This window comes from Musa acuminata, chromosome BXJ3-11 (genome assembly GCF_036884655.1).
Source record: "Musa acuminata AAA Group cultivar baxijiao chromosome BXJ3-11, Cavendish_Baxijiao_AAA, whole genome shotgun sequence".
Classification (NCBI taxonomy): domain Eukaryota; kingdom Viridiplantae; phylum Streptophyta; class Magnoliopsida; order Zingiberales; family Musaceae; genus Musa; species Musa acuminata.
The window spans coordinates 1,159,596-1,177,468 of record NC_088359.1 but is presented as its reverse complement, the minus strand read 5'-3'; the positions used below and the strand labels follow the sequence as shown (position 1 = coordinate 1,177,468).

Here is a 17,873-nt window from a genome sequence, read left to right as displayed (position 1 = left end):
TTTGGGTATCTCTCAGTATCCCCATTTTGCTTTTTCTCAAATATTACCTTTAACTTATAAAATACTCAAACTATCCCTTAAGATATATATATATATATATATATATATATATATATATATATATATATATATATATATATATATATATATATATATATATATATATATATATATATATATATATATATATATATTCCCTATTACCATGTTTTGGTTTTTAGAGTGCTTTTGACGTATAGTAGTGTTTTGCCCACCACGAGAAAGATACCATAAAATTTATTCAAAAATAGTTATAGATGAATCAAATAGAATTAAAATACACTATGATTCAAATAAATATTTATAATAATTTAAAAATAATATCACCAAAAAAAAAATTAAAAATTGACTTGTTGTAGTGTTTTAGACACTTCGATATTTATAATAATTCAAATGAACTCTTAAGTTCAATAAAACTAATTATGAACTTAAAAATATGATGTCATAATGGTCTACGAGCAATAACAACTAATGAGACATAATATATTGTCACTTATAATTTTTTTTAATAATACTTAAAAAGATACTATAAACAATTCAAATGAAAACACGATAACACTCTAAAACAAATAAAAAATGAGCCAAAAGATTTGAGTAGAAAATTTTAAGGGGTATTTTAGATTTTTAAATTTAAAGTATTATTTAAGAAAAAAGCAAAAAATATATCTGTTGGGAAATACTCAGGAAAATCGTCTTTATATATATATATATATATATATATATATATATATATTCTTGTGTTTTGGAACGTGGAAATTTGCATTATGTCTCGTGCAGAGAAATCTGATCGTTAGGGTCCAAATGACATGAACCGGGCCGGTAAACCGCGTTGCCGGCCCAACTTGGACCTCAAACAACACGGCATCGGACCAATAAAGTCAATGCCCTATATAAAATGGGCCACCCCGTGGTCTCCCTTATTCCACACCGGTAACTCCAATTCTTCCCATCTTCCTTCGCTCCGCTGATCCCGCTATGGCTTCCTCTGGCTCCGCCTTCCCCCTCCTCCTCGTCGTCCTCTCCCTCCTCGCTGCCTCCGCCGCTGCTCGCCCCGGGGTCCCCTTCCACCCTTGCAACACTGTCTTCATCTCCTACACCATCTCCACCACTACCGACGCTGCCCTCTCCGGTAACAACCGTCCCAACGGATTCGTCTCCGTCTACCGCATCATCACCCCCGTCCGCACCACCTTCCACTCCGACCCTCGCTCGGCCATGATCCCGCGGCCGGGGCTCCTCCTCCCCCGCCGCGAGGTCGCCCCCGCTGAGCCCGCCCCCTTCGGGTTCAGCTCCCTCCGAGATCGCGCCAAAGACATCCTCGTGGTCGTGATCGGCCTCCTCTTCGGTGTTGGGTGCGGCGCCCTCACCGCCGTCACCATGTACCTGGCCTGGTCCCTTGTCGCCCACCGTCACGAGATCTGCGGCTCCGATGGGTACAGCGACGAGGAAGGGGATGTGAAAGGGAGCGCCAAGAAGGCAGGCTACGTCAAGATCCCGCCCGCTGACCCAGTGTCCGTCAAAGAAGGGTATGAGGGAAACTAGGGTTAGGGTTTTATGAATTGCCATTAGGGCAATACACGTATACATGTTATGATGGCCATATGTAATAATAATTTCTGCAGCGGGTATGTGTGTGGACTTTACGGTGCTAATTTGGTTCTAATGTCGTCTGTGGAATTGTCTTGAAAAGCTGGTCTATTTGCGTGTGACTTTTTTTCTCTTTTGTTAACAGGATCATATGTCGTGTTTACTTCAATGTTGCTGTTCCTGCTGCATCATCTGTATGACTATTTATGTTAGCAATTGCAAGAACTCTAGCCAGTTCAAGTTATTTCATATTTTGGTATGCTAATTTTTCTTCAAATGGACATTGTGAATATGTGCAGCTTATAGAGGAATTTTATAGATAAGAAGTCTGAGATGGGAAGACTAACACATTGTCTATAAAGGGACTGTAATATTTGCTATTAGTTCGGTCGGACAGTTTTTTGTCGGTATGATGGAACTGAAAAGCTGACTACCCTTCACCATGTTATGTTGTTCCTCATAAGGCATGTAGAAAGTTCCATGATAAGTAGAATTTGAATTGTTCTTATATAATTTATAGTTTTCTATTGAGTTTTACCTACGATGAAAAGTGCTTAGCTTTGGTCAGGTAAGATGGTTTAATCTTCTATATAGTTCTGGTATTACTTCGTTTTGTTGCATTTTCTTTGTTACCTGTTGGACCAAATTGACAGATGCTGTGATACATATTCATCTGGGATTTCGGTTGAGTAGCTTGAATCTTGTATCTTCTGATTAAATTGCAAATGGATCTTGTAAAAATGGTGGAAGAGGATTTTACATGTTGATTTACTAGTTTGTTTACTAACAATCTGTTTGGAACTCAAAGTCTTCATTGTGTGTTAGCTTGCTCAGATCCTTTGTTAACTTGAGTTTGCAGTTGTTTATCATGTTCCATGTATCTTCTTTTCTTGGTGCTCCAGTTTATGATCATCAGAGGCATTCATAGAAATCAATATATGTTTTTGTTAGTTCGTTCTTATTAACTATTTTTAGTTGGCATGTTCAAAGGGAAATTTCAGGAATACTCTGGTCAAATTGCGGTGGATAAATAGCCACTATTCTGGGGATCAATAAGATGCAGGATTTGAAGGAATTCTTCAGATCCTATGTATTCATCAAATCATGTGGATATATTTGTTCAGCATTTCTAACCGAGTAGGTTTTCAGAATGTTGCACTCAGGTACATTTGGATGTCTTAGCTAACTACAGATGTTCTTTTCTCTCTTTCCTTCTTTAATACCTTTGATCAAATGCAGGAACTTCCAACATACAAGGAACACAAGAATCAAGGATTTTTATCCCGATCTCTTGGTAGAAAGCACACATCCTGAGAGGAATCATCTCTGGAGTTTTCTACAGACGATTTGTTCCAGCTAAAAGGCAGTGTACCAACACTTGGATATTTTGTTTCTCAATTGCTCAATTTTTTGATGCATCGAGTATTCCTAGTTTGTCATGTATTTTGTATGACTTTCTTTTCAAAATAACAGCTTATATAATGATTCGCATACCACACACGAAACACCTCTCTGCTTCATCTAAATCCTTGAACAATATATTCTCAGACTCTTTTTGTTCAATAATAGGTGCTAGATATATATAAAAAAAATTAGTTTATCATCTTCCTTGACCTTTTAGTGTAGTTTTTGTTTGTGAACTTGAAGTATATAAAAATGCACTTAACATTATCTTTGTTATTTTCTTGACTATTCATTGATTTGTTCAGGTTGTCTGGCAGAAGTGAGTTAGATATCAGCTACAGTTTCTCATGCAAAGGTGTACCAGGATGCCGGACAGACGTTTCCAAGTTTCTGATGAAGTTTAAATCGACCGACTAATTTTGTAAACTTATGAGCTTTCTGTCATTTCTTTTGTTATGTAAGTATATCAAACAATTGTTAAGTCTCTAATTTCGTTTTACAATGATGAGGGGATTCTAAATAAATTTTCATTTGCATCTTACAGAGCCTTTTCCGCTACCTAGCTGCAGGATCTTATCATAGCGTGAGATCGACCTGGTGATGCCGAATTATGCATTGACCACAAGATTGTGCTTGATTTATTATCATATCTCATGTAAAGTTGTGTCGGTAAGTCTCGATCTGCATATTTTGATGTTTTTGATCCTCCTAAAGTCTCCTTGTGTTGGTCTGATCGAACAAGGGCATCACAGGAGATGATCCTGGCTTTTTTCAGGATTGGGTACCCAAGGAAATGGATTGCAGAGAGGTAATTTTACTCGCTGCTTCTCTATCAGGTTTGTGGTGTCAAGGATTTACTAGAGATGGATACTTCGAATGCTTCAATAATTTCACGAGCTTGTACTGGCACACAACATTTTACAAGAGTTCACGGAATGTCACCAACTTTAATATGGTTCTAATCACTTGTTCATTAACATTCATGGTGGATGATGTGGTGCATTATCTCCAGTATTAACCAAATGACATACTCAGGTTTGCAAGTGGAAAACGGTAAGCATCTTTTGAAATTGGTCTCCGGATTCACGGGAACTGCTTCCTCGATCGAATAATAAATAAGGTGTATTTTCTATACATTGGCTCTTTGTTTTCTGCTTAGCTTTGGTCCGAAGAATTATGATAGTGTTCCTTAAGAGATGACTTTTGATAAGAGAATTTTTTTTAATTATTTATTTTATATTTTTTGTTTTCGTTTATAAATAAATAAACATCTTGTAAGGACTAAACTATATGATGAGACTATAGACATGAAATATGGATACGAGATTTAAGGATCCTCTCTCATTCTTTTTTATCTCTAATTTATCTTTCATCTTTTTTATCCCTAATTCATCGATTATAGTGGTTTTGTGAAAATATAGGAAGTAAGAAAAAGGTAAGTCTAGTTCTCCTTACATATTGATATTACTGTAGTTTTCGGAGCAGAGGATGATACCCCTATTGATCAAATAAAGGTTTTTCTAGAGAGTCTCGAAAGGTATGTATCATAAATATGATATATTATTATTTAATTTCAATCATAGCATTAAAAATTTTTTATGTGATTTTTTATGCTTACAATTGGTATCAGAGTTGAGTTTTTCAAAATCAAATACTTGAGATCCATATTTTTTTATTTATGATGATTCGTATATATTATCGGTCTAACTTCCTATCTATTCCGTCTTGTCACCTGCTTGTAAGTGGTATAAGGTTCCTTGTATTAGATCAATGAATCACGTAGGCAATGGCCACCCGTCGAGTTAGTCGCGTATAAGTGGTAACAGTCGTTGTGCAATAGATTAGGGTTCTTTTAAAAAATAGTTATACCCTTACACATCTCCCTAATTCTATTTTAATTCTTTTGATAATTCTATCCTTTATAAATCTTATATTTCGCTTTATGTCTTGTCAATAAAATTATAATTTTTTCTCCTAAGAAATTGAGATTTTTTTATTTATATCTTTAATTATAAAAGTAGCTTAATTTATTTTTTTTAATTGTGATTGAATTTGATCACAAATAAAAAATAACGATCGATATTTGCTGCCTTATTCGACCGAGGAACTCACGCTCGCAGTCACGGCTGCGGACCGCCGGAAGCGAGCTCAGGAGTCGCTGGGCTTGGTATGCGAAGACTAACACGCGATTTCGATCATTATTCACTTGGGTATAACATCATCACTTCTTTCAGGAGAAGAAGAAATTGAGTACATGTGATTCATGAACGCAGGTGTTCGTCGGAGGGAGCAGAAGAATTCCTGCTGGAAACCCGTGTGGCCCGCCGGCGTCTTGTCTCTCGGCTGTGCCAATGGCTTCTCGAATGTAGACGGACGACGGAAGGCCAAACAGCCCAATATCTGATATGGACCTCCAAATTGTAGACTGCTATCTTGGTTGGTTTTGATTTCTCCTTGGAAACAAATTTCTAGAAAGATCTGACACACAGTTCTTCGCTTCAAATTTATTTAAGGAAGAGAGTAGAACCTACCAAATCTTTTCATGTGAATGTCAAGGACTCAAGCTCAAGTTTCTAGAGAGAGAGAGAGAGAGAGAGAGGAATGGTCTCCGTGTGTGGCTTGACTCGTGTATATCTCTTCTTATCATATGAAGTCATCGTGTGAAGACAATATCGATGTGCCATAGGAAAAGATCCTCTCAATTTATTTACACACACAGACTTTGACTTGATAAGCTAGCGTATGCCGGAGTTTATCGAATCCCTTCGACTGGGTTGTACTACGGTCTGTGCGAATATTCTCTCGTATCATTTTACTTTGAACGAGTTCAAATGCCAAAGCTCACAAGCTCTACATGCTATTTTTCATCTTATTTGGTCTCCCAATGGTAAGGTGGGGAATTCAAATCTGGGTGTTGCCTGATCAACCAAAGAAGAAACTATGGAAGTGTTGCAGTCGTGTGTAGACGATAAAAGCATGCACTTGATTGCGTATTAGTGATGTGTTGTGCAATCAGACGTTGCCCCATTACCGAGAACACATGACATCCAAGCCAACTCTGTCACAATCGAAGGCCTTCACTTCTACTCCCTACAGAAGCTTCCATTTCTTGTGCATTATTCGTTGTTCCTCCACCCGGTCATGTCTTGGTGTAGTTAATTCTGCTGTCACCCTTTCCGTGTGTCTTTTTACTGGACTTCCTTCTTTCATTTCCATGTGAATCAAATGCTTTGCAGATCCGACTACTTCTCGGTGTCTACAAAATGCTGTGGATGAACAGAAGCACACAGCTCTTTCCTGCCTTCCAGCAGGATGAATGGAATCTCTTTGGTTGCTTACCATCGAGACCTTCTTTTCCTCTCCTCAGAATCTTATAAAAGCTGCCTTCCACTCTTGGCATTTTGCAACACTTCAAATGTGCATCTCTTTGTATGGAAAAGGTGATTCTTTTTCCCATTTATCTACCGCTGTCCATCTGACAAGAACTTATTGCTTGTGTATGCATATCTACAACCAACATCCACAAGCCTGAGAACTCTCTCTTATTCTTCTTCCTCCACAACCGATCAATGCCTGGGTGGAAACACCGGCTGCTGTCATTGCCTTGTTGATTTGATCCATAACATGGATGCACATGCAGCATTTGCATGCAGTGATGACTCATGATGGCGAGTGGTCTTGTCATGTCCTATGTCAATATGAACAAGGTATTTTGTTCGCTGCGTCAGAATCGACATATGTATGTGAGTTGGCCTTGGAATGTAATGGGTGCGATGCTATTCTAAATGTGGTGGACCTGCTCCTAGTGGCCACCAGCACTGCTCCCCTCTCCCTCTCTCTCTCTCTCATATGTGTGTGTGTGTGTGTGTGTGGGGGTTTGATTCTGCTTTTGGAGATGCAGTGCATGGTGCCGTCGCCATGCAAGACTACCAACACAAAAGACAAGTTGCTACCCCACGCCCATAGTTTACTTAACCATCATCTCCTTCTTAAAGCTTGTTTAGCCTCTTCATCTCGTGGACTGGATGCAGTCCAGTGATGTTTCCTTGGCTACCACAAGAGACAGTAGCAGCCTTGGAATCGCTGGACCCCGCATCCTCTCTGTCCAATCACCACGCGCGTGATTAATACGCGCATTTGGTGAGCGGCCTCGGAACTCGCACCCAGCTCCGCCGCCACTACGAACCAATCCCCGACGAGAACGTGGCCGACGCACACTGGCTGTGTCGCGTGTGGCGGCCCCCGCTTGGTCACGTTGCCGCCGCCTCCATGCCGGCGCAGAGATTCGAGATGGGCCGACGTGGGTGGGTTACCCAGTCGACACGTATCCCGGTTGCAGATAAGCATGGGTTTGGAGCCATTGGCCTTTTGCGCGAAGGATTGCGTCAGGTCGGATCTCAGCCGGAGGTCGGATCTGCTGCAAGGCAGGTTGCACCGATCTGGCCCGACTATCCTACGGTAATAATGACAAGCACGCATGACGTATCCAAGGTTGGAAGAGTCGCCGTCGTCGTCTTCCTTTTGCCCCTTTTGTTATTACCGAAACGAGCTTTAACATTTACTGTTTATGAAAGACATATGACTAATGATACATTAATTCTCCCACTAGTTCTGTTCCTTAGCCAAATTCTGCAGCAACACACTTAAAACAGCAAGTGTTTTGTTGCTTTCAGCGCCGAATGATGGCAATAGCAAGCATGGGATCGACGTATCTTCTTCTACCTTGGATCATGTGAGATGCGATGGCATGAACAAAAGTCATGGTGGTGGTCTCCTTCGGAGTACTTGGAAGCATGCATCTGGTTGAGTAACATTACCAGTCCCACGTGCTGTGTTTACAAGTTAAGCTGTCTTCTTTATGCTGACTTTTTAGTTTTGGCAGCATTACATCGCTTGCCCAACTCCTCCCGATCTCAATTCTTATCTTAATTTGCCATGTAATCTTTGATTTGTTTATCCATCAAAGTTTTAGGGGCATAAATGCAGATTTGCTTTGACCAAAAGTGGAGATGGGATGCGCACTGAAGCAGTTGCGGAGAGAAGAATCTGGCAAGGAGAGCAAGAGAGATGTGCAGGTAATATTTTATGCGCATGAGGTGACGAAATATGGAAGGGCAGTAAAAGGAGAGGGAGAGAGAGGGAGAGAGAAAGCATAAGAAACAAGGTTTGGGCGCAGAGAGAAAACAGAAAGGAAGAGGAGGAGAGGAGACGAGCAGAAAGTGGAAACGAGGGAGGCTCCACAATAATTGGCATGCATGCATCCAATTCCATGACTGCATCGGGACGCGCATAGCGGCCTTGCTGAATTCCAAGCGCTCGCTGTTGTTGCTGCTGTCGTCGCTCGGTATATATTGGAAAAGGGGCGGCTTTCCCTCTTTCGTTTGCTTTCCCATTGGAGGGACGAGCAGAGGAGGCCGAATCTTGTTAGGGTTTCGTCCCCTCCCTCTATCTCTCTCCCATTATCTTATCAGAGAAGCACACGAAGAAGACTGCGGAGATTGACAGCAGGTTCTTACTCTCTGTCTTCTCCCTCAATCACCGTCTCATTCTACCTCTGCCTCTGTTTTTGGTGTTTGCTATCGAGATTCTCTCTGCTTCTTGGAAATGGTTATGACACGGCGATTTGGGTTCTTTAATTGTTAGCTAAACTCGCGTTAGGGTTTCTCTGAACAGAAAAAAAAAGATCCTCTTTTTTGCATTGTGTTTCGTGGGTTTTAGGTGACCGCACGATGAGATCTCCTTGTCCATAACTGTTGTTGGTTTCAATTAGGGACATAAAGATGAAAGCTTGCTGTTGAATGCACTCAGAGCCGATGTGATTCAGGCCTTTCGAGCAGCTGCATCTGTTCTTGAGGTCGTAAGTTTGCGCTTTCGAAGCTGTGGGTATAAAGTGATTCGAGAGTATTCTCCCCTTCGTTGAGGATTGTCGAGGGCTTTAAACTTGTGTGGTGGTATCGCAGCAGATCGAAAGGTTCTGCCCCTGTTCCAGGCTCTTTCTGTTGGATTGGTGCTTCCGGGTGCTATGAGCATGGCAGCAGATCATAACATCAACTTCCCTCTTGGAGGAGTTTTCCCACAATCTTTTTGCAATCAACATGTAGTTTCCTTTCACTCAGGGACTGTAAACAACACACACGGTATTTTCCCCGGTGGAATGAACATTTCAGGTGGAATAAATGGAACGACGGCGATGATATTGGCTGGAAATTCCGGCACGCTGAACAATATTTCTCCTTTGGTATCGACTACTAATTCTCCCGGAAATATCCCCCTCGAGCCACAACATGGGCGTAAGCATCGTACATCATTCGCTGTGGATTGGTCCTGCGAGGAATTGGAAGTGATGAAGCGAGGCCTTGCCACGTATGTAGCAAGTTTCTTTCTTTTGGCTGCAGCTTCACGCTATCTAATTGTTCTTAATATTTTTGTAAAAATGATTCTGGGCCTCTGTTGATTCAGAACATACTACCTGAGAAAATTGCATCTTTTATTTGCTATTTCATTCACATGACAAGCAATATGCCTTAAAACTTGATTTTGGATGACAACTTCTCTGTTTGGCCCATTGCAGATATATTTACTCGTTACTGTAGCTTATATTTCATTTGGCCTGAAATTATCATCTCTAGCTTAATCCATACAAGTTTATCATTTTCCATCATCTGTAAGTAAATAATTGAAAATCTTTCGAAAGCGAAGCTTTTTATTTTGTTGATTTTTCTTTCTTCTGGTAGTGCTGCGCTATGATTCTATGAAGTCTGATCTTGCCATAGGTGTCTGCTACACTAGGCTGTCGATACCTTTTTTCTTGACTTGTAGTAACATCTTAACATTTCAGATATGCTGGTGAGCCTAATATCATGAAGTATATCAAGATTGCATCTAAGCTTCCTGACAAGACTGTGAGGGATGTTGCAATGAGGTGCCGATGGATGACTGTGAGTATGTTTTTACAAGTTTTAAACATGGATGCAGAATACTCTTATGTTTCTTCACAACATACCTTCTGGACGGATGTAGTGCAGAACCACTATATTTCGCATAATCTGTTATTTATGATGCTCGCAGTTATTTGTTTCATAGTTTGTGTTTGAGCAGTTTACAAAAGTGAATTTGCTTAAACTTTCGAAATAGGTTGTTGAGTTTGGATGGGGTCTTATATCTTGATTTTTATGAAAAGTTTTGACTGAGAGCATAATTTGTTGCAGTTGTGTAGGCATCTTGACATTGTTTTTAACACTGTTACTTGAAGGTGAGACTGTACCCCTACTTCCTACTTACATGTCGATTTAGTTGGAAAGTCCTAGGAAACCCTGATAAACTTCCTTAGTTGTAATAATCTGTTTCTCTTTTGGTTTCTTTGGCCATTTGAGCCCAAACCCTCAACCAATTGTTGTTGCAGAGCACCTAGAAAAAGAAAAAGATATAAATGAAAATATACAAAAACAAAAACACAAATGGTCAAGGGCAACATGTAGGGTTACAGGCACATTTCATGACCTGCCACTTAAAACCATGTGTAATCAGAATCTATTCAACATCATAAAGTGAAACAACATGGATATGAGAAACTACCAAATTGGTTTCTTCTTCAGAAATTTAATTTGATTGCCCATCAGTGAAAGACTTGGATGTTAAGTTCTCTGATAGTTTTTCTTTATAACATGATGGTGCTTTTTGGGCAGTTAAAAGGATATTTGCCTTGTAATTTTTTTATTAACTGTCTAATATATCCCAGTGTAATTATGACTTGTCCTAGGAAACTTGTATTTATGCTAATATTTTTGACCTATTTATAGAAGAAGGAGAATGGTAAACGACGAAAGCCTGAAGACTATTATGCTGGGAAGAAAACCAAAGACAGGAAGGTAATTTCCACCCAAAAACATCAATTAGTTGATGATTCTATGATCAACATTAATACTATAGTCCAAGGATATAATTTAAAGAGAGAATATCAGGATCTTCTTATAATCTTTATACTGTTTTTGGTTGCACCATATGGGCTCTTTAAAATCAGCATGCTGAGTTTGAAATTGTTTCAACTTTTCTGTTTTTGTTTTGGTTAGTCTACGAAAACAAATTATCAATAACGAATAGCATCATCTTTTTTATTAAAAGAAGAAAAAAGTGAATATATCTCTTGTAGATTGGACTTATGGTCTCTCTTTTTAATGTATGTTCCAAATAACGAGATTTGTGTTCTGTTTGTTTTAATGTCTATCATATCAAAATTCTGTGCAGGAGAAGGTGATAGGTTCTTCCTCAATGGCTAATATGTTCTGTAATCAACCAGAGAGCGAAGCTACCTATTCTTTCAAGATGCATAATGGGAGCCACAATAATCAATTCTCATGTGAAGGTTGGTAGGTGCTATTATTGAGGCAGTTCAGCTTAGTTAATAGTTAACTTTCATTTATGATTGAACTTGTCTGAAAGGCTTATGTGACTAATTCTTGTGACATATGAAAAATTCCATTTCAACATGAGAGTTTTTTGCCTTCAATCAGATAAAATATTTCTTATCCTTAAGACTATCCATCAGTGTTCTTAGATAAAGATGAATATTTGCCCTGGACCGGCATATGTATATAAAAGGGAAAAAAAATAAGTGATTGAGACTCTTAGTGAGTGAGAATTCCAAGATTGAGGTTTGGTCAGATCCAAATAAGAATGTGATTAGACATTCACAAGTTAGAAGTCATTACCAGCTTCCGTTGTGTTCTTGGAAAATAATCAGAAAAGAAAGAACAGTATTGTGAGGATCTTCACAACATAAAACAGAAGAAAGCTCTAAAGGATCCGTCACTCTCTTTTACAATATGCATACAATTTTACAGTTCTGTGCACTCTACAATCCAAGGATGACCCTTTCGGATATCAGACTTGTTTCGGTGATCTGTCAGTACTGGTGTCGCATATGTAGGTACACCGGGACCGATGTTTCAGAGAGGAAGAAAAAGAGGTAGAAGAGGAAGGGACGATGGAGGAACAGAAGAGTAAGAAGGAAGAAGAGAAAATGGTAGAGGAAGAAGCAGCGGTGGAGGATGAAATGGAAGAAGAGGAGAAGAGGTGGGAGTGTACCTAGGACAAAGGACCGCGGTGGCAATCGTGTTGGCAGCAACGTCGCTAAGTAGCAGCATCACGAAGCAGCAGTGGTGGCAACGGCATCATGAAATAGCAACAACGATGACGGCAGTAGTGTTGAACACTAGAAGTTTTTATTAATGCTGAGTTGGATGGGCCCCACCGCTATTTTTTATTTTTTATTATTTTTACTAAAATGGACTGGGCCGCTTGGAACGGGGGTGGTCTGCATACCGGCCTATGCCTGGACTGGTATGTACTATGTAGTATGTACCACCCGTTTCGTACCGTTTCGGGTGGTACAACAATCAATACTACAATCTATGATCATCTATTATGCCTAGTGTTCTGAATTGAAAGAACATAAGTGATAATGCATAGGAACTTGCTTGAAATGTCTTGTATAATGTTGTGACAATTTTATACTAGCAAAGCAAGTTGTTAAATATATTAAGGGCAGTCATCTTTTTTGTCTAAAGCATAATTTCATTAAGATTGTCAAATTATAACAGATATTTAGATAAAATGTAAATTTCTTTCTATGGTTGAGCTGTTTATCTTTGACATTCTTCCCATTGTAGAAGATTCCAATATAATTGAAACTATGCATGTAATCTTGGTCCATGTGTGGTGCAGTTGCTTTATGTATTATCATGGAATGGAGAACTTTATGCACTCTACTAGTTCTATTAGTCAAATTTACACATGTTTCATTATATTTTCTTTTGTACATCATAACTTGGTCTTATTTATATTCTTAATATCTAATCTTAATTCTAAATCTGTTTCTCCTGCAGGCCCTGTGATAGACAGCAGAACAAATCATCTTCTAGAAGACAATGCAAAAATTTTTCATGAGATTGCAGTTAATCTTGAAAACAATGAGGTATATATTATAAGATCTTTTTTGCTATGAGCTGTTATAGTCATATTGTTTGGTTATGCCATTTTCTTGTGATAGACAGAAGAATTGGCTGTATTACTCTGTTGCTACAGTTAGCAGATTGATTGCAATATTATGCTTTGAGCTGGTGCATAATATGCACAACCATAGAATTGTCATTTATTTCTTTTGGGTACATAATTACATGCACTAGTTGGTTACATTCTCCCTTGACGAATATAGTACAATTAATCCAACTAGCACAAGTAGAAAAAGTATGTTGGTATCTTCATCACATCTGCATTTCTGAATGATATAAGCAGATGCTGAGGAATCTTATGGCAGTATATAGCTACAAATTGTTTCCAAGAAAGATTTGATGTAACACAAATAATCTTTTTACTCTTCAAATTTTGGAAGGCGTGATCCATGCATTTCTTTCCATACATACTTTTACATATCCATGCATAGCAGTAATCCTGTGTCCCTGTTGTAACAGTCAACCTTTTTATTTACCCTAAAATAACAACTATATTATTAGCTGGTCTTTTCATGTGGTGCACCCTAGACACATGTAACTTGCTGTTTGCTGAATCACTTTGGATCTGTTTTTCCTTTTTCATTGGAATGTTTATCACAACATGTCCAAGATCATCTAAATTATTGTCATAATTAGCATTGGAGATACTCTTGTCAGTAAAGCAGGTCTAATACTTAAATTTGTACAGGTTATAGTTTAATATCCTTCTTAATATGCAAATTTCCAGAACTGAAGAAAACTAGTGAATATGTTCCAAAGCTTATAGAATGTATAAACTGGAAATTTTGGTCGATATAAAAAGTTTTAGAGCAACCAGGGAAGCCCTAACGAGTTGAGACACCAAATCATTAAAAGATAAATCTTGGACATTAATCTTTTTAGTGGTATTATTTAACGGTTGTAGTTTATTAGCATTTAAATGGTAGTCATTTCGCTTACCATTGGATTGGTTTCAAATGAACCTTAGCTGAATGAACTAAAACGGAAAGTGATGTGACCCATCATGGATTAAGAGGTTGAGTCTTCCTCTCTCTTTTTTTTCCTGAGGGATATGTTGTCATATTAAGTTTAAAGTTTCAGTTAGTCTTGAGAATGATGATGAGTGCGATGTAATCAATGCTTTTTAATACACTAAGATTCTCTAATCTTCTTCCTGTAATTATTTGATCACTTCATTGCCTCCATGTGGAATGTCCTGAAATCCAGAACTCAATCACAGCCCAGGAAAATTTGTAGATATTATGAGAACTTTATAGATGACTAACAACAAAATAATCTTCTATAGTTAGGCGAGTTTGCTAAATTTTATGTATGATAATGCATGAGCCTGGCAAAATTGTTGACCAAAGAGATATGGGACTATAGCACCATAGACACTTGTCAAAGTATTGAACTGTATCCAGCAAGAGCATTTAGCAACTATGAGTCCATATTTCACAGGATGGTCTTTCGGCTTTTATGTGTTTTCTTGCTAATTCATAAATGTGTTAATCAACCTAAAGGATGATGAAGAAAAAAAGGTTATTCTGTTAACCAATATAACCTGTTGACATTGGTAACACGAAAAGATAATTCTACAGTCTCATATTCCTTTGTCATCTGTCTAGATTCTTATTTACTATGACCAATATATTGATAAAACAGTAAATTACTTGTGGTTACATATACAAATAGGTATATTTGTACAGAAGTCTTGATATGTTTAACTGTTCATTCCTTTGTTATTTATGTCTTTCCATCTGTTTGCAGATACAAAATAACATTGATCTCTTGTATCGCTCAAATGAGAATATAACAGCCATTTTAAATAGGTACTTCATCAATAAAGTTTTCATTTGGTAGTCATGATTTTGATGTTAGTTCATGGACAAGAATTTTCTCTTTTAACAGCATGAGTGGAATGCCTGGTATTATGAGTCAGATGCCTCCACTGCCTGTGTTTGCTAATGAGAGTCTTATGCATTCAATATTCCCTTGTATTAATCAGGTAAGCTTCTAATTGTCAAGTTTTTATTTTAAATGTATAAGGTTTATTCATGTGTTATTGAAGTTTCATAAGTTTAAATATGCCATAATTTGCATATTGATTGTTATCGCTGCTTAGATTTAATTATTGACCACATGATGGTATTATGAGTTGTAGCTGGGGATCGTCTCATTCTGTTTTAAATCTGGTCATGAAATTTTACAGAGTCGAATATTTTACTAGCAGATTGAACGTCTTCGATTATGAGATAGTTCAGATTTGGATTGACAAATATGTGCATCTTTTAAATCATTTAATGGTAAAAGAGTGGAAAAGAAGTATTTTCTTAGAAGAAGGTTGACAAATGGAGGGCATTGACAAATAAATGTGTCTTGAACTTCTTGTTCTACTCAGCATATCACCCCTTTTCTTGAGATTGTTTGTCCACTTGTGCCATTTGGCACGATGCCATTCTGATGACCCACCAGCTAGTCTTTGTCATGAATCAATTTTTTGTTCAATGATCGTTGCGCCAGCTTCCATCGTTAATGTTAACTATCCTCTACTTAAAATGCTCATTTCCTCCCCAACTCTAGTGTTGTATGTGATAAACTCTGTTATGGGTGTTTGTGTGTGCTTATCAGTGAATCATAAGCTACTACGGATTGTAATGTGTTATCATTTCGCATGACCGACTACTTGGTTTTTGTTTTTAACTGGAAGACTTGCTTAGCCAGTAAAATATCCTATTGAAGTGTGCATTGTTCTTGTTCTTTTCTGTGTTCACAATTTGGTATTCCTTTTGCTTAATCTCTGCTGTTTCCTATTTTGGAAGGCACATGAACCCAGCAGCAGTCATCTTAAGGAAGAGCGAAGATCCTGGTGACTTTCCACCAAATGATCGGGTCCCTTTTAAGTGCACAAATTTCTTATGTAAATGCAAGGAAGGTGATCCAAGCTGTCTCCAATTAAACATGGCTTTTCACGGAAGAGAACAAAGATTGCATCCCAGAACCAGAAGAGGAGAATCAAGCACCAGGCAACAGCGACCTCCCGACTCTCTACCTTGTGCTTCTCTCATGGAGCTTCTATGTATAAATGCTTGATATGAGAGGAATTTTTGTTGCTTTACTATCATGTCCTTTTCCTCGAGAGCACAATTTGTACCGACAAATTGTAATGCTAGAAAATAAAACGCTCTTTGTAGTGTATTAATCTGCATGTATAATTAAAGAATGAATTGGTGTTTTATCACATATGAATAATCTCTTGCATGGATACGAAGCATCTGTTTCTAGTGACTTTTTTTGCATGTTGTCATCAAAATTCTTCTACATTCAGAGGAGTGTTTAGGAATTCTAACTTGCTAATTTCCGAGTATGTATGTATGAGGAGGACAGCTTGCGGTGTTTGAAGGATGAAAACAGTGAAGGCTAATTACATATTATCTTTGTAGTTAATTATTTTAAATTTTTTATTCTTATATTTTCAAGGGTTATATTGAGATTCTTATACTTATGAAAGTAAAATATTTAATCTTATTTTTTCTTATATCATTGTTTCTGTTGAGAAAAATACTATAAGATTTATCATTGAGCATGTGTTGATTCTATCTTATTTTAATTTACTATATGTTTTTATTATAAAAAAATAAGATTAAATATTTTATTTTCGAAAGTATAAAAATCTCAACGTAACTTTTGAAAACGTAAAGATCAAAATGTTAAAGATAATTAATTATAGGAGATAATTTCTAATTAACTTAAATGATGATTGCTTTTAGTGCTAATCCGAAGGCTTCAATGTACACAAAGTTGAGAAACGAAGAAAACTCTGCCAAAGTTTTAGTCATGCATGCAGCAGAGACTGCTAACGGCCAACAGTTTTGGTCGTGCATGGCGTAGCTTCAACTTTTTGTGACGAAAGAATGTGGACTTCAGTCTTCCTTCGGTGATCGAGCTACCGAAGGGGCATGAGAGCGGCCATCACCTCCTGTAACACATTGGCTGTGTCGTTGTAGCAGACCTGCGTCAAAGACATGCTCCGGATCCTGACAGCATGATCCAGCTGCATGCCATGAAAGAAACAGGAAGAGAACAGATCAGAAAGCTACGCTCAGCAGCAGAATTCGTCACAGAGCAAAATGCATCCAAATGGTGCACAAAAGAAGAAAGAAGGCAACCAGAATCGACGGCAGATCCAACCCTGTCCTCCATCTAAGAACTACGCCACCATAGAGGATGAGAAGAAGAAGAAGAAGAAGAAGAAGAAGAATAAGAAGAAATTACCTGCTCCATGTAGTAGAAGAGCTTGTTGGCGAGGTCGGTGAGAACCTTCTTCCGCTCTTCTCTAGCGTGGGAGATCACCTGGTTGAGATCACAGTACAAGAAGGTAGACTTGAGGCGAAGGTCGCTACCCATCAGCTCCCACGCATCCTCGTCGTCGTCGTCCACCAGATCGTCCTCCATCGACAGGAGATCCACCACGCACTTCCTGATCCTGTGGACCGATCCCTTCCATTGCGTGCCCTCCATTGCTGCCGCTTCTTCTGGCCTGAGAACGTACACAAATGTGAGGAACCACCACCAAATCGCTGGCTACATCATCATGGCAACGAACTAGTTCTCATACCAAACGCTAAGAGAGAGAGAGACAGAGAGAGACAGAGAGCTCGTCGTGGCTTGTTCAAAGGAAGCAGGATGTGTCCTAATGGTGTAGTTGGTCGAGAAAGGAAAGAATGAGCTGTTCGCTGGGCGCAAGCAACCAGAAAGTAGTAAACCGGAAGCTACATTCGAGGATTGCCGCAGGCTTGGAGGTGAAGGAAGGTACCAAAATAGAGATCCCATGAGAATGAGGTGGAAGGAACA

The 17,873-nt window shown here is 38.5% G+C and overlaps 3 protein-coding genes across 4 annotated transcripts; 2 read left to right on the top strand and 1 right to left on the bottom strand.

Moving 5' to 3' along the window:
* The first annotated feature begins 944 nt into the window (after positions 1-944).
* LOC135652091 (uncharacterized) lies at positions 945-1,795 on the top strand. The gene has a single exon (XM_065172769.1). The coding sequence runs from the start codon at positions 1,015-1,017 to the stop codon at positions 1,579-1,581; it is 567 nt and encodes a 188-aa protein (XP_065028841.1). The 5' UTR covers positions 945-1,014; the 3' UTR covers positions 1,582-1,795.
* A 6,060-nt stretch (positions 1,796-7,855) lies between these two features.
* Positions 7,856-16,262, top strand: LOC135653144 (uncharacterized). Of its 2 annotated transcripts, none has more exons than XM_065174702.1 (10): positions 7,856-7,871; positions 7,997-8,538; positions 8,801-9,393; positions 9,869-9,968; positions 10,830-10,898; positions 11,275-11,392; positions 12,915-13,003; positions 14,790-14,851; positions 14,931-15,027; positions 15,842-16,262. In XM_065174702.1, the coding sequence occupies exons 3-10, from the start codon at positions 9,053-9,055 to the stop codon at positions 15,890-15,892; spliced, it is 927 nt and encodes a 308-aa protein (XP_065030774.1). In that variant the 5' UTR covers positions 7,856-7,871; positions 7,997-8,538; positions 8,801-9,052; the 3' UTR covers positions 15,893-16,262. The 2 variants fall into 2 exon arrangements, with proteins under 2 accessions (XP_065030774.1, XP_065030775.1); XM_065174703.1 differs by lacking the exon at positions 7,856-7,871 and having other exon boundaries at positions 8,399-8,538; positions 8,801-8,884; positions 8,994-9,393.
* A 522-nt stretch (positions 16,263-16,784) lies between these two features.
* Positions 16,785-17,818, bottom strand: LOC135652746 (photosynthetic NDH subunit of lumenal location 3, chloroplastic-like). The gene is made up of 2 exons (XM_065173956.1): positions 17,295-17,818; positions 16,785-17,073 (listed from the first exon to the last, which is right to left on the bottom strand). The coding sequence occupies exons 1-2, from the start codon at positions 17,538-17,540 to the stop codon at positions 16,966-16,968; spliced, it is 354 nt and encodes a 117-aa protein (XP_065030028.1). The 5' UTR covers positions 17,541-17,818; the 3' UTR covers positions 16,785-16,965.
* Between the last annotated feature and the right edge of the window lie 55 nt (positions 17,819-17,873).